Source organism: Musca domestica, unplaced genomic scaffold, assembly GCF_030504385.1.
Source record: "Musca domestica strain aabys unplaced genomic scaffold, Musca_domestica.polishedcontigs.V.1.1 11, whole genome shotgun sequence".
Taxonomy (NCBI): Eukaryota; Metazoa; Arthropoda; class Insecta; order Diptera; family Muscidae; genus Musca; species Musca domestica.
In genome coordinates, this window is record NW_026712133.1 from 8507926 (window position 1) to 8525601 (window position 17676).

Below are 17676 nucleotides of genomic sequence, written 5' to 3' on the forward strand. Positions count from 1 at the left end.
TACACATTTCGCTGAAATGAAATGTTTTAGCATAATTCACGGAGGGATTAAAAAACAAATATTTTTCGCGGAGGATGTGGTCTTAATACTGTGAATATTATAGGAACATGTGTTACAGGAATCACCTTTTTCTATGTTATTTTCCAATTATATGCATTAAGACACAATATACATCTTAATGTCCATAGAAAAAGCTAAAAAATGCCAACAAGTTTTTTGAATGTAATGTGATTTATATAAGCCCGGCGGTTGCAATCTCCTAATCTGGAAAGTCTGCGATTTTTTTTTAAATCCGCGTATTAAAACTAAAGTTTTACAAATGTAGGTTGATCGAATGATCGTTTGTATGGAATGATATGAAATATGGGTGATATAAAATGTTTGAAATCACGTAAAAGTTAAGGAACCAGGATACTGAACTATGAACTAGATTAACACAAATCTAATTGCAACCCTTTCTGGCTGTTTCTACTCAAACAAATTAAGCAGAAACTGATGTTTGAAAACTCAACATTTTGTTTTCTAAAATTTTAGGGCGATGGCGCATCCTGATGATTATATTCATAGTGCGCATTAAAAGCAAATTCACTATCATTTTATATTTGTTTGAAAAGGCGAAGTTAATGGCATCGAATTTCCTCCTAGTTGGATTCGGTAGGAACTCCAACGGAAATAAGGAAAGTCTTCGAGAAATTTTAACTTCAGAATTATGCGGAAGTCGAAGAATATAATTAAAAATTCCAAATACTTTTATCGACGTAGAAATAATACTAGGAAACGATAACTCTAAATTGTTTGAAAATCACGGCACGTTATCAAGATATCAAGAAATTTGATGTGGATGCACATGGACGCAGCATGTACTGAAATAGTAACAAAAGTGATTAATATGAATCAAGCCTATAAACCAAACAAATGTAAGACGACGTCCTCTAAAAATTAAATAACGAGATTAGAATTCCAAAGTATAAAATTTGGTAATCTACTCCAAGTCGTGCCAGACCGTATATCTGATTTCACGAGTGAAGATTTTACTTCCTATAGCCACGAAGAGAATATCACACGCATTAAAATAACGACATGATATCCTCGTGTAAACGACCAAATAAAACGAATGAACGTTGTGTATCTGCGGCCAGATTAAAAGCAGGAACAAGATTTTTAAGTCTCTGACCGGCAGCACTTGGCGCTCTGATAAAGAAACCTTGTTGGCTTCTTACAACACGATAGACCGAATAGCAGAATGATGCGATCACTACAGTAATAGCAGAATAGCCAGAGTAGTTTTGGCACAAAAATTACACCTAAGGACATCTATGACGTTATTAAGTTTGGTAGCAGCGAATGGCCGAAAAAAAAAATACAAAAGTGGGATGGTCAAGACATGCCTTGGAAAATATCTAGCTATAATAATATATATTATTTCTTTCACATTTCATGTCTATTAAACCAGTAGTAGGATTTTATCGCTAACTTACCGACAAATTTCGTTAATTACTGAAATTATAAGCATTTTAATTTTACAGACTCATTAAATAAAGAGAGAATTCCACTACAGATCTCATTCAAATGCAATCTCTTGAATTGCTTTATTTAATCATGTGACTCTTATTGTGAAAGCAAAAAATCGGCCAATCCCCAGAATGACTAAATCCCAACAAAAGGTCAAAGGGACGAAATATGTTATTTTGTTAGAAACAGCAAAAAACATTCATTCAAAAACCATCAAAGCATGAACATTATTATCACATTCGGTTTTAAATTGCAATTTTTTAAGGAAAGGAAAAGGTTTTATTCAAAAGAGAAAAATGACAAAAACTGAACCTCAAAAGAAATAATTATACCCTACAACACTATGTGTTGGGGGTATTATAAGTTTGATTGGGCCAAAAATTATGTAACACCACGAAATATTGGTTTCCCATATAGGAAAGTATATATGGATCTTCCTAACTCGCCGAGCTGAGTCGATCTAGCTATGTATGTCCGTCCGTCCGTCTGTCCGTCTGTCCATGTTAATTTGTAATCACGCTACAGGTCGCAATTATGGCCCGATCCTTACGAAATTTTGCTCGAAGGTGGGGTTTGGGTCAGAATAGAACCCTATTGCTTTTGGAGATGATCGCCAAATGTTTAGGGGTTGAAATGGACCAAATACTGAAAAAATGTCGGATTTTGCAGTAGCTATACAGGTCGCAATTATAGACCAATCGACCAATCGGAATTTCGCATGTAGCTAGAGTATAGGGCAGGGAAGAAGCCTACCAATTCGGGTGGTCATCGGATAATATTTAGCGGGTAAAATAGACCATATCTTTTGTGTTGAAAAAATTCAAAATTTTTCATTAAACCGCGAATATTTTAAATCCCAGCGAAATCACAAAGCCATGACAAAGTTACTTCTGATCTTTACATTGATGTTAACATCCAACTAATCGGATATATAGCAAAATATGTGCGATATATATGTCTATCAAAGAAGATATGCTTGAAAGATCTCTTATATGTCGAGAACGGCTGAACTAATTTCGACAGTTCTCATTAATTCAGAATGGCCTCTTGGCAGGAAAGAAAAAACGTGTAAAAAATCGCATAAAAATATCTCTAAAGATGAAAATATTGATTTTCTAAAATTTTCTCATATTTTTTCAATTTTGTCATATTTTTGGCATATTTTCATTTTGAATTAAACATTTGGTAATATTTCTACAGCTAACAAAACTAAGTAGTCACGAAACAAAGATTATTTGTGTTTAAAGGTTTTTTTTTGCTAATTAGTTGTTATTTTATTACAGAAAAATCTCTGCTGACTTTTGTAAATGTGTAAAGGACTTGTAATTGGCATCGCAATTGGAATTGACATCGATAAAAACTTTTTTTCAATATATTTTCGATTTGAGAACTTATCTACATTGTTTGAAAAATTATAAGAACTTTTTGAATTTGTATCGTCATCACCTATTTGGAAACTCGTTGTTCCTGTTGCCTTTTCAGTTAATATCATCGCTATAACTGAACAGGTTCGATCAAAATGAGGCCAGGCGAAAATTCGTGTCTAAGAATATATGAGTCATTTTTTTTGTCATTTCAAACCATTGAAAACAAAAATCAAAACGCTTGATCTCTTTGATATATTTTCTTCTTGAATTCGTTAACTGTTCAAAGGCTATTATCTATGACCCCGTTAAAAAAATGTAATTTACTCCATCCACATGTGCACTATAGCACATGATATTAATTATGACATCGAATCAAACAATCGAAGGAGTTTGCTTGGTGAGATGTTAAAACAGTAGTAGATACCTAGGATATGTAACCATGTAATTTGAGAATGTAAAGTATTTTGAGAATGCAAGAGGTAGTTGAACATAAGAAGCCACTCTGACAACACGAATATGTTAGATCTCTGAATAATTTTTCTTAATAAAGGTTTATGTATTATTTCATTTGGGTTAAGGGATCTCTGGATAAGAAGCGACTACCAAGAAAGGATGGAAGATTTCAACAAGTGCACATTAAAGCAATAGCAAGCAAAATGCAGACAAATTGGTATTTCTCATTATCGAAACAAAAACAATTGATTGAACGAACCAAAGTTTCCAACGATAAGGATTTGCACGGATTCGCAACTCCCCAATATATGTAAAAACTAATTTCTCAATTGGAAGATATGGTAACAATCAGATTTTGAGTCGACAACGTCAGTAATTCCAACGGTCTTTATTTCATTTGGGTTAAGGGATCTCTGGATAAGAAGCGACTACCAAGAAAGGATGGAAGATTTCAACAAGTGCACATTAAAGCAATAGCAAGCAAAATGCAGACAAATTGGTATTTCTCATTATCGAAACAAAAACAATTGATTGAACGAACCAAAGTTTCCAACGATAAGGATTTGCACGGATTCGCAACTCCCCATTATATGTAAAAACTAATTTCTCAATTGGAAGATATGGTAACAATCAGATTTTGAGTCGACAACGTCAGTAATTCCAACGGTCTTTAAGAATGCTTCGCCTGGTTTACCAAAGTTCACATCTTCATTGCACGGGCATGTTAATTGCCCAAAATACAACTCTTTGGAAACGTAAAAAGATTAGTTCAACAGCTGCCAGAATTTAATTCATCATTGAAAGAATCTATAAACACTTCGCAATTTGTACGGCGTGTTGATTTATAGACGTATATAACTGGGACGACGTATCAGTTATATTTGCAGTGCAACAAAAAATGGGTGGTGCTGCCAAGTATTGGGTTGACTCTTTGTAGGAGGTGTTTCTGTGTCGGCCGCAATTTGTTAACAAGTTCCTTTCAGATTTTCCTCAAAACGAAGACGCAGCTGATGTGCACACTACAATGACACAGACAAAACGACAACACGACGTATGCTGATATAATAACACAGAACATCGTCAACGGAATTAATGACCAAGGATTAGCATGTACATGTATACTGTTTGAGGGCGTGCAGAGAGTTTGTTTGAAACGTTGTATAATCAACTATATGTGTGGACGCCAGTCGTACGTGGAATTCCGGAACAAGAAGTCCAAAGCCCGTAGGGTGAAACAGGGAGTTCCCCAAGGTGGAGTGATATCTCCGGAACTGTTTAACCTCTACCTTTCCGGAATTCCTCGCCCTCCAGACGGCATTGAGATCGTAACGTATGCGGATGATTGTACGATCATGGCGTCAGGCCCAGTGGTCGATGAAATATGTGAAAGGCTGAACCCCTATCTCGCGGAGCTTGCCGCATACTTCCACGCGAGGAATAGGAAAATATCCGCCACAAAATCAACGGCCACACTCTTTACCACATGGTCTGCGGAGATGAATGTGGAGGTCGAGGGAAATCTAATACCGACCACGATCTACCCCAAGATTCTAGGGGTCACGTTCGACAGCATGTTCAAGTCGTCCGCTCGAGCCACAGCTATCTGCGACAAGTGGAAAAGTAGGAACAAGGTCCTCAAGGCGCTAGCCGGAAGCACTTGGGGTGCGGACAAAGAAACCTTGTTGATCTCTTATAACGCGATAGGTCGGTCTGTGGTTAGCTATGCGGCTCCAGTGTTGTCGGCGAATACAAGTGCAACGCAGTGGAAAAGTATTCAGGCCTACCAGAACGCAGCCCTGAGAACTGCGACAGGGTGCCTTCTCATGACACCAGTGGACCATATACATGAGGAAAGTCTTTCCCTTACGTCAGCATAATCATATGCATTCGTTGCAGTACCTGCTTGGTTGTTACCGTAAGAGTCATCCCAACCATCATATGGTGGATAAATCTCCCCCAACCAGGCGTGTCAGGAAGGACATACATGATATAGCGCTACAAGAGAGAACCTCTAGATCAAGAAGCCCCGATCTCGATAAAATTTGGCAAAGATATTTCTGAGCTGTATTTGATATATTTCCCTGAATATCGTTGTTACGGAGTGCATATTACCGCTGTGGCTAACAAATATGACAAATCGGATGAACAGCATATATGGGAGCTATAGCTATATCTGAACCGATCTTCACCAAATTTGACATACCAGCTTCTAGACTCAATTCGGTCGTAAGTGCCAAATTTCATCCAATTTGGGCAAATATTATGGGAGCTATATCCAAATCTGAACCGATCTCGATAAAATTTAGCAAATGTATTTCTGAGCTGTATTTGATATATTTCCCCAAATATTGTTGTTACAGAGTGCATATTACGGCTGCGGAGGACAAAAATAACAAATCGGATGAACAATATATATGGGAGCTATAGCTATATCTGAACCGATTTCGATCAAATTTGGCATACTTATTTTCAGGTCCAATCTGATCGTACGTGCAAAATTCCATACTATTCGGGCTGATATTACACGTTTGATGCACAATAAAAGGCAAATCGAACGAAGATATATGGGAGCTATATCTAAATTTTGACCGATTATCTCCAATAACAATAGGGTTCGTCCTTGGGCCAAACAAATGATTTGTGCAAAATTTCATCTGGATAGGGCAATAAATGCGAACTGTACTTTGTTTACAAAAATACATGGACAGACGGACGGACGGACATGCATAAATCGTCTCAGAATGTGATTCTATGCAGATCATTAAAAGGAACTATGGGTCTATCTCGTTTCCTTTTGCCTGTTACAAACAAATGCACAAAGACATAATACCCTGACCACCTTGTGGTGTAGGGTATAATGAATGCCGTCCTCGGAGTCCACCCCCACCCATTGCAGCTTAAGAACGTCAGCTACCTTACAAACCAGGGTAGTTTTGGGACAATTATGTTCAGGATGGTGTAGTCGTCTCAATTCGTATTGGGCACGAATTGATGAAGATGTGCGTGACGCCTGCCCTGCGTGTCCTCCTTAATTGCACAGCAAAACCTACCCAACCCACTCCAGAAGATCTCTGGCTACAGCCCATTAAAGTAACCGAATTTCTATACCTGGAGCTGGAACCAGATTAGCAGAACGCAAACACATGCATGTACTACTGTTACAACAACAACAACCAAGGATTAAAATATAAATTTTCCCTAGATTATATTACCTGCAATCACTTCTCGGAGACATTTACACAGACTGCAGCTACAACGAGGTAAGAAAAGTGATGACACCAACAATGAATAAGCCGAAACGTAACAATGTCAACAACACAGTTTCGGAGAAAAGAGCCGAAAATGTGCGTTTATAGCCGACTAGCTGAACCCGGTGCGCTTCGCTACCCCTTTTGATTGTATATGCATTCAAAATTTTATTTACGAATATATGTTATATATGTTAAAAAAAAACAAATTTAAAAATTAAAAAAATATATTGCACTACTTTAATGCGTAAATAACCAAAACCATTAGAAAAGCAGTAACATGACACACATACACGAAGGGTTTGTCCTTCGGATTTATTTATTTCATAGCAAATACCAAGCGTGCAGTAAACTGCAATCTTTTGAAGTTGAGTGGCATGTGTATATGGGAGCTATATCCAAATCTGAACCGATTTCAATATAATTTGTGAAATCAATTTTTTAGATAAAATCTATCACACGTTTCAAATTTCATTGAAATTGGGGATACATAGCGTGTCTGGTGCATCAAATGCTTGAAATCGGCCGAAAATATATATGGGAGCTATATCCAAATCTGAACCGATTTCAATATAATTTGACAAATTTATTTTCGGATTAAATCCCGTCACACATTCCAAATTTCATTGGAATCGAACATTCATATTGTGTTTGAGGCATCAAATGAACGAAATCGGTCGAAAATATATATGGGAGCTATATCCAAATCTGAACCGATTACAATATAATTTGGCAAACTTATTTTTGTTCCAAATTCCGTTACGTATTCCAAATTTGGAGACTGTGTCTTCAACCAATCAATAGATATGTGCATATTAATTCTAAATTTTTGGGAGGTACCTCCGATTCTGGTGCTATATCTCCAGTTCCAAGCGGAAATTCAAAAATGTATATAGCCTATGTTACTTTCAGGCGATGTTGCAGTATATATGGAAATTTTCAGGAAAATCTATTCAGCGGTTTTCGAGTCCATAAATTACAAACAAACAAACAAACATACAAACATTTTCCTCTTTTATAGATATAGAAGAAGAATAACATTTCTTATTTGGACCATACAGTTCCATAAGAAGGTATATCATCTGAAGAAGAAAAGGTAAGCGAAGTGTAACGAATGAACTTCTTCCGAAAATTTGTGAAATACTATGCTGCCATAACGAAACCACTAACGATGTTGACACGAAAGAGTGCAGCCGATAAATTTCATTGGGGCGAACACCAGTAAGATGCATTTAGGAGGCTAATCAAATGTTGTATAGCGAAGCAGTTCTAGCAATCTACGATATAAATGCAGATCATTTGATTCAGAACCAACTAATAGCTGTGGAGCAGAATGACATATAAAACGAAGAATTTCCATTAACGAAAAACTTATTTTGCCAGCAGAAAATATAAAAAATGAACGTGAACGATGGAAAAACGATTCGACAGCAAACATTCAAAAAAGAAGGTGACTTGGTCCTGATCCAGAACGAACGAAACGTTTTTACACATTTTATATTTTTATATAAGTTCTTTGCTTAACATATGTTTAAATGTATATTTTGAGTATAGATACTCGTGAACTGTTGTTGTATTTTAACGCAATCTATGTACACATTTCGCTGAAATGAAATGTTTTAGCATAATTCACGGAGGGATTAAAAAACAAATATTTTTCGCGGAGGATGTGGTCTTAATACTGTGAATATTATAGGAACATGTGTTACAGGAATCACCTTTTTCTATGTTATTTTCCAATTATATGCATTAAGACACAATATACATCTTAATGTCCATAGAAAAAGCTAAAAAATGCCAACAAGTTTTTTGAATGTAATGTGATTTATATAAGCCCGGCGGTTGCAATCTCCTAATCTGGAAAGTCTGCGATTTTTTTTTAAATCCGCGTATTAAAACTAAAGTTTTACAAATGTAGGTTGATCGAATGATCGTTTGTATGGAATGATATGAAATATGGGTGATATAAAATGTTTGAAATCACGTAAAAGTTAAGGAACCAGGATACTGAACTATGAACTAGATTAACACAAATCTAATTGCAACCCTTTCTGGCTGTTTCTACTCAAACAAATTAAGCAGAAACTGATGTTTGAAAACTCAACATTTTGTTTTCTAAAATTTTAGGGCGATGGCGCATCCTGATGATTATATTCATAGTGCGCATTAAAAGCAAATTCACTATCATTTTATATTTGTTTGAAAAGGCGAAGTTAATGGCATCGAATTTCCTCCTAGTTGGATTCGGTAGGAACTCCAACGGAAATAAGGAAAGTCTTCGAGAAATTTTAACTTCAGAATTATGCGGAAGTCGAAGAATATAATTAAAAATTCCAAATACTTTTATCGACGTAGAAATAATACTAGGAAACGATAACTCTAAATTGTTTGAAAATCACGGCACGTTATCAAGATATCAAGAAATTTGATGTGGATGCACATGGACGCAGCATGTACTGAAATAGTAACAAAAGTGATTAATATGAATCAAGCCTATAAACCAAACAAATGTAAGACGACGTCCTCTAAAAATTAAATAACGAGATTAGAATTCCAAAGTATAAAATTTGGTAATCTACTCCAAGTCGTGCCAGACCGTATATCTGATTTCACGAGTGAAGATTTTACTTCCTATAGCCACGAAGAGAATATCACACGCATTAAAATAACGACATGATATCCTCGTGTAAACGACCAAATAAAACGAATGAACGTTGTGTATCTGCGGCCAGATTAAAAGCAGGAACAAGATTTTTAAGTCTCTGACCGGCAGCACTTGGCGCTCTGATAAAGAAACCTTGTTGGCTTCTTACAACACGATAGACCGAATAGCAGAATGATGCGATCACTACAGTAATAGCAGAATAGCCAGAGTAGTTTTGGCACAAAAATTACACCTAAGGACATCTATGACGTTATTAAGTTTGGTAGCAGCGAATGGCCGAAAAAAAAAATACAAAAGTGGGATGGTCAAGACATGCCTTGGAAAATATCTAGCTATAATAATATATATTATTTCTTTCACATTTCATGTCTATTAAACCAGTAGTAGGATTTTATCGCTAACTTACCGACAAATTTCGTTAATTACTGAAATTATAAGCATTTTAATTTTACAGACTCATTAAATAAAGAGAGAATTCCACTACAGATCTCATTCAAATGCAATCTCTTGAATTGCTTTATTTAATCATGTGACTCTTATTGTGAAAGCAAAAAATCGGCCAATCCCCAGAATGACTAAATCCCAACAAAAGGTCAAAGGGACGAAATATGTTATTTTGTTAGAAACAGCAAAAAACATTCATTCAAAAACCATCAAAGCATGAACATTATTATCACATTCGGTTTTAAATTGCAATTTTTTAAGGAAAGGAAAAGGTTTTATTCAAAAGAGAAAAATGACAAAAACTGAACCTCAAAAGAAATAATTATACCCTACAACACTATGTGTTGGGGGTATTATAAGTTTGATTGGGCCAAAAATTATGTAACACCACGAAATATTGGTTTCCCATATAGGAAAGTATATATGGATCTTCCTAACTCGCCGAGCTGAGTCGATCTAGCTATGTATGTCCGTCCGTCCGTCTGTCCGTCTGTCCATGTTAATTTGTAATCACGCTACAGGTCGCAATTATGGCCCGATCCTTACGAAATTTTGCTCGAAGGTGGGGTTTGGGTCAGAATAGAACCCTATTGCTTTTGGAGATGATCGCCAAATGTTTAGGGGTTGAAATGGACCAAATACTGAAAAAATGTCGGATTTTGCAGTAGCTATACAGGTCGCAATTATAGACCAATCGACCAATCGGAATTTCGCATGTAGCTAGAGTATAGGGCAGGGAAGAAGCCTACCAATTCGGGTGGTCATCGGATAATATTTAGCGGGTAAAATAGACCATATCTTTTGTGTTGAAAAAATTCAAAATTTTTCATTAAACCGCGAATATTTTAAATCCCAGCGAAATCACAAAGCCATGACAAAGTTACTTCTGATCTTTACATTGATGTTAACATCCAACTAATCGGATATATAGCAAAATATGTGCGATATATATGTCTATCAAAGAAGATATGCTTGAAAGATCTCTTATATGTCGAGAACGGCTGAACTAATTTCGACAGTTCTCATTAATTCAGAATGGCCTCTTGGCAGGAAAGAAAAAACGTGTAAAAAATCGCATAAAAATATCTCTAAAGATGAAAATATTGATTTTCTAAAATTTTCTCATATTTTTTCAATTTTGTCATATTTTTGGCATATTTTCATTTTGAATTAAACATTTGGTAATATTTCTACAGCTAACAAAACTAAGTAGTTAGGATATCAGGATATCATATACAGATCGCATTTATTGCCCGATCCTTACGAAATTTTGCATGGAGAGGGTCAGAATAGAAGCCCACTGTTTTTGGAGATGATCGCCATATATTTAGGGGTTGAAATGGACCAAAAAACTGCAAAATTGTCAGTAGGTCGTAATTATCGCCCGACCCTCACGCACATTTGAATGGGGGTTACCGGACATTGCAAAAGCCAAGCAGTTTTGGATGGCCATCCAAGAATATTCAATGTGCGAAATAGTTTGCCAACTTTTGTAGACAAAATACGAAAATGTCCATTCCAGTGACTTTTTGGAGAATTCACAAATACAGGAAAGACACACTTCTGACTATTTCGTTAACGCTGATTTCGTTGAAGAATATAGTCAAATGTCTGTATCGCATATAGATGCGTTTCAGTCAAAAACCAATAATAAATGTTAATCTTTTGCCACTTCTGAGAGATTATAGGTCTTTGGGAATATTGGTTCAGATCTACGAAGACCATTTACGTGCAACATCTACCAATAAATTGGAAATGAGCAAATTAGCTTAAGTTGCTATTATTCGAAAATTAGAGAACGAAACCTGATGGTTTTCTTTTATTATTTGTCACAATATCTTGTGGAATTCTTTCGAGTATCTCGTCGTATCGTTTATTATAGTGTTGTAGGGTATTCAACGGTCGGCCCCGCTCGACTGTAGCCTTTGCTTACTTGTTTTACTTTGCAGAAGTATTATTACATATAGACAATGAAGTTCCAACTAAAAAAAAATTTCATAAACAAAACACTTTGATTTCACACCTTTTTTAATCACGAAAGATCACGGAAAGTTTTAAATAATCATTTCACGATTTATCTAAAAATCAACGAGCAACTCTAATGACCAAACCCTTTCAAGTTCTTCGTAAGCAACCCAATGTGATCGATTAAATATTATTTGATTGAAAGTAATTCGTTTAATTTAAACTAATATTTTAATAGCAAAAATCATTAAATATTACCGAATTTTATACCATCGTATGGGAAGGTATATTAAGTTTATCATACCCTTTGTAACATTTTAGACCCCACAAAGTATGTATATTCTTAATCAGCATACAATTCTACGTCGATTTAGCGATGTCCGTCCGTCTGTGGAAATCACTCTAGCTTCCGAACGAAATGAAGTAGGTTGATAAAATTTTACTTAAATGTATATTATGTCTGTAGGGCTTTTGGTATTGAAAATTGGTAGGTCCACGTTTTGGTATAGCCCCCATATAATGGTACCTCCCTACTTTCGGTATTTTAATGATTTTACCGACATTATTCACCGGAATTGTTTCAAATTTGGTATTTGAAGTTCGTAATGGATGCTACAGCCTATGGCAGAAAATTGTCTGTGCAGGTCCATGTCTTCGTATAGCCCCCATATAACGGTACCTTCCGATATTCGGCACTTTGATGATTTTAGCGACATTATTCACCGGAATTGTTTCAAATTTGGTATTTGAAGTTCGTAATGGATAATAATAATAATGGAATGGAAAATTGTCTGTGCAGGTCCACGTCTTGGTACAGCCCCCATATAACGGTATCTCCCGATATTTGGTATTTTGATGATTTTAGCGACATTACTCACCAGAATTGTTTCAAATGTGGTATTTGAAGTTCGTAATGGATACTACCGCCTATGAAAGGAAATTGTCTGTGCAGGTCCATGTCTTCGTATAGCCCCCACATAACGGTATCTCACGATATTCGGCACTTTGATGATTTTAGCGACATTATTCACCGGAATTGTTTCAAATTTGGTATTTAAAGTTCGTAATGGATATTACAGCCGATGACAGAAAATTGTCTGTGCAGGTCCACGCCTTCGTATAGTCCCCATAGTCCCCTCCCTATAGTAGGTATTTTGATGACTTTGCTACATTATTCACCGATTTTTTTGTTCAAGTTTCACATTTGAATATTGTAATGGCATATGACAAAAGTTGCCTATGCAGGTCCACGTCGTGGTATAGACCCTAATATAACGGCTACATTCGGTATTTTTAAGATTTTAATAGAATTTTTAACGGATTTTATTATTTTAAAGATTGCCAAATTCGTTCCAAACGGTGGATGGTATTCAACAGCATTTTTACTTGTTAACATAAAAGTATGTTTCGGAAAATAATTGTTTGACACTGACTTTTTAATCTATTTTCTTTTTCACAATACAAGTTTTAAACACATTTATATAACGTAAAACAGGATCTTACCTCATTTCGGTCCTCCATCGTTTTGCGAGTAAATGTACTGTGTTTTATTTTCTCTGTACGCGATAAATAGTTAATGTATAGTCTTTTGTCATAACAAATGGGTCCAGGCTGTAGGGACATTTCAGCTGCAATTTCTTTTTGGCGTTCTATGGTAAGCTTCGGTGGTACCTAAATATGGAAAAATCAATATTTTTTTGTTTTGTAGTAAATCAAGTAAATATGTATGTGTTTATTAGTATTACATTATAAAGTGCAGTGTTTAATACACTCTGGACGAGAGGTGCCTTTACATGCGCATCCAGTGGCAATTCTGAATGCAATGATGGTGATATGTTGACTTCCAATAGCCATGGGATTAAATCAGCATCTAATAAGACATCAAACCCAAACAGCTCGAAACAGCTATACTTTGATTCCACATTAGTTCTAATCATGTTGTTTATAGAATTTTCTCCAGCTAAAATAGTTCGCAGAACTAAGCTCCGTAGGGCATCCCATAAGAGTTCAGTATGTACGCCACGGTTTCCTAGATAATTCCACAGTGATTTAATTGTCCATTTGTGACCGTGGCAAGCATTGACATCTTCGTTTTTCGCATAATTTGATGAAAATTTATTGATACTGTAATTCGTTAAGTGCATACACCGATCACTTAACGTATCCGATTTATCACTGTATTTGACTTTTAATAGACATAAAATATTATCCACGCGTTAAAATTATTAAAATAATTTATATACCTGATGCAAAGCGGGCTAAGCCATTGTGATACATGAAAACGCGTAGTGGATTCATCGATGTTACTAGAACATATAGTCGTAAATCAAATTTACTACCATTTATTAGCAGAGGACGCTCAACGTATTTCTGGACAATAAAGGACTTTCGTTTGGGGATTTGTGCCCATCTGTCCACAACTCTTATACCGGAACCTCTAGCACTAGCTGGTGGCTTGATAATCCATTTGACATTTCTCTGGTAGTATTTGGGCCAACTTTTGCGAAATTGTTTTAGGTCATTGGGCATAATGTACGTTCTAAATATTCATGACAGATCGGTGTGGGTTAATGTATGATAAAACTGAAAATATATAAAACCCAAATCGTACTTACTTGGGCATAAAGCCAAATTCCTTCTTCCCATGTTTTGCCATTTGCTTAACTAGATTTTTCCAACATGAATCTTTGCGACCAATCTTAAACGAACCTGGTAGGTGATTTATTTTTTGATAGGGGCGTACTGTTTTGAAACATGGCGACTTCATATGTTTCCCCCAAACCCCCATCCAGTCATTTGTTTCTATAAAATTAATAAAATTGCAGTATAAGTGTTACTTCAGTAATTCCAAAATGAAAACCTACTTTTTAGCAATCGCATTCCACTATTAGATAAAATCGTTCGCACTACTCTTGGCATTACTGTCGTAACTCTCCATTTTAGGATGCGGTATAAATCAGCCGGAACATCTGGACCTTTTTTTGTATTTGAAGAAAATGCTAAATACGGTGGTACATTAGGAAATAAACTTGGCACTAGAAGGCTTTCTGGGTTCGTTAAACTATCCACAGAATTAAGGGAAGACAAAACAGATGCAGTGGTCGAAATAGCATCAAATGAATGTGTGAATTTGTAGGCATGTGATCGATAACATTCTTCTGAATCGGAAGATACATCGGAATCATCGTCCTCATCAAAGTCAGAAACTAAATACAAAGATGAAAAAAGTTTACATTGTTAATAAAAATTAAGTAATCTGTAAGTGCTACAGGCACTTACAACATACATATTAAAATAAGCAAACGCTAAGCCGATCAAGTGATATCCTACAACACTATAATTTCTGATAAAGATAAATCTGTAGATCTGAACAAGAGATTGGAATATTTAATTGGCCTATGTAAAAATGCATTACAAAATAAATAAAGTTTGTTCTCTCTTACAAACAATGTATTCAATTTTAATTTACCTTCCTCTGTTCAAAAAATCCGCATAGATCGGAAGCCACAAAAAAAAAAAAAATATATATATATATATACATATATATATATATATATATATATATATATATATATATATATATATATATATATATATATATATATATATATATATATATATATATATATATATATATATATATATATATTATATATATATATATATATATATATATATATTTTTTTTTTTTTTTTCCTTTTTTAGAAATATACGTTTGCTAGAATAACACTTCATTTAATTCATGCATATTTATGTTTTTGGCCCATTCCCCTCATCAAATAATGGCAAAGGCGTTTTCTTGCAGTATAGAAAAATGTAGATGACCTTTAGCATTAAAAATATTTACATGGGAGTGTAAATTGTTTTCATTCTCTAATTTGTATGTATCCCAAACTCTAACTCCATGCAACATTCCGCGTCGATTGGTTGACAATTTTAACAAGTAGAGCGACTGCAAAATCGGGAAAAGTTATGTTTTTTATGCACTTAAATCCCTAAATATTTTCCGATTTCCACCATAATAATATAATAGGCTTCTATCACGGCAGCCCAAAATTTTGACATGTTACAAGTTAACAAATTTAACATAGCTATGCGAAATAGCAAGATTAATTTTTTTACATAGGCATCTAGAACTATTCCGAGGTGTTACAAAAAAAAATATTAAAGTGTGTTTAATTTGTACTTAATAGAGCTTCATTTTTCTGAGTTTAATGAATATCTGTAGAAACATAATGTGTTTATATTGCATACATACCATCATCCAATTCATGATCACTATCACTCTCTTCGGAAGAAAATTCTTTAGAATCAAATGTTGGTTTGTTTGTTATTGAATAATTACTATTTCGATAAGAAATCGCAGACTTTGTTTCTCCGGAATGACAAACTTTCATAATTTTGGGTAATGCATCCGGTTTGCACTCAACGATAGCTTTTGTTTTCGTTCGCAAATTTCGTTTATGGGAAATCAAGTGAGATAATCTAGGACTTTGATTACTGTAAATTAAAACCCGACGATTTTTTGATGAAGGTGAAGTTTTTTTAACAGTTCCTACAATAGAGAGAGAAAAACATACCATTATATTGTCGCTTTTATTAACATTCAAAAATCACCTGAATGTTTTTCACCCCCTTCTGATGAAGTGAGTGAATTATTTTCATTTTCATCATTTTTAGTTCTATTACACGGCTCTTCGTCCGATCTTTCATAATTGTTTAAATAATCTTTGGTCCTTTGATATTCAAGTAGTTCTTTGCTTTTTCTAGAACTATTTTTTTGGGAAATAATGCATTTTTCATCGGCATAATATTTAGATTTTTGGTACTTGTGAGCATCATTTTGTTTTGAATCTATGTATTCATGCATACTTTCAATGGCAGTGAGGTTATATGAATCACAGTTCCAACTTCCATAAGCAATCTTGTCATTGTTGTTGGCCGATTTCTCTTTAAGTACGTGCTTTCTGTATTGGCGGGTCGTATCTGAATGTTCATTGTAGTCATTCTGTAATTCATACTTATCAAATGTCAAATCCTCATTAGATTGTAAGATATTTTTGGACGAAGGCATGTTACGAGCAGATGGTAGATTTCTTGGCCTAGACTTGTGTGGGGTATTTGAATTTCGATTGCAAAAGCAGGTATGGTTCTGTCCGTAATGACAGGCGCTACGACAATCGCCAAAATCAAAATTAAAACTGTAATAAAAAATAAAAACATTACCAATAATGCTCAGCACATCAGAGTAAAATAAAAAAAAATGCTTTTATATACGATGAAACTTTTTTTGTATTACGAGAAATGTTGTTCTCGCTAAATAGTTATCTCAGCTATAGTCTCGTTATTATATTTGCAAAACTGCAAGTAATTTATCATAATATATGATAATTCAGAGCGGTTGATGAGCTATTTTTTTATTTAGATCTCAAATCCAAACTAAACGGAAACGGTTTATGTTTTTTGTTATACATTATTTTTTGTAATGAAAATGTAAAAATCAATGAGCTGCATCAAAATATTTCTGCTGTCAAAAGTTGAACCGGATGGCCCATTTTGTGGAATATTAGAAAAACGTTAACCACGTGGCAAGATTTTCTGTCTTTTTGGAAAACAAAACGTATTGCCGTATAATTGAAAATTATGAAAAAACAAGTCAAATCCTAAATTTTTTTTAAAAAGCCTCCAATCGCTCAGATTCTGCAATATAATTTGGGTTAAAGTTGGAATGAACTAATCCTTTTTCTTATGGGTGTTTGAAGCATTGTTATCATTGTTATCTGAATATATAGGTAAGCAAAACCAGCATCAATGTACGTCAGGAGGTCCACGTTTATGTATACGCGATCTCCTCGGGAAGTTAACTTCAGAAAGCAAAATATTCGTGTTCTAGTCCTTTAGGCTTATCTCCTGTTCTAAACTCTAACATCTGCCAACATTTCGTTTCTACCGGCCCATAATTGTGTTTTTGGTACATTTCATAACCTAAATGTATTGCGATCACCACCAACCAAAAACTATA

At 34.9% G+C, this 17676-nt stretch overlaps 1 protein-coding gene across 7 annotated transcripts in view; it reads right to left on the reverse strand.

Moving 5' to 3' along the window:
• LOC101893320 (tubulin monoglutamylase TTLL4) overlaps window positions 1-17676 on the reverse strand; it is a 55378-nt gene that overhangs the window by 34358 nt on the left and 3344 nt on the right. For all 7 annotated transcript variants that reach the window (XR_002194993.2, XM_011295960.3, XM_011295964.2 and 4 more), the window contains 7 exons: window positions 16272-16855; window positions 15913-16209; window positions 14519-14860; window positions 14270-14456; window positions 13898-14193; window positions 13400-13839; window positions 13158-13325 (listed from right to left, as the gene is read on the reverse strand). Coding sequence is in view for 6 of the 7 variants with exons in the window: in XM_011295960.3 (XP_011294262.2) it covers window positions 13158-13325; window positions 13400-13839; window positions 13898-14193; window positions 14270-14456; window positions 14519-14860; window positions 15913-16209; window positions 16272-16855 (2314 nt within the window). In the remaining variant the exon portion in view is untranslated. The remainder of the gene's footprint in view (window positions 1-13157; window positions 13326-13399; window positions 13840-13897; window positions 14194-14269; window positions 14457-14518; window positions 14861-15912; window positions 16210-16271; window positions 16856-17676) is intronic.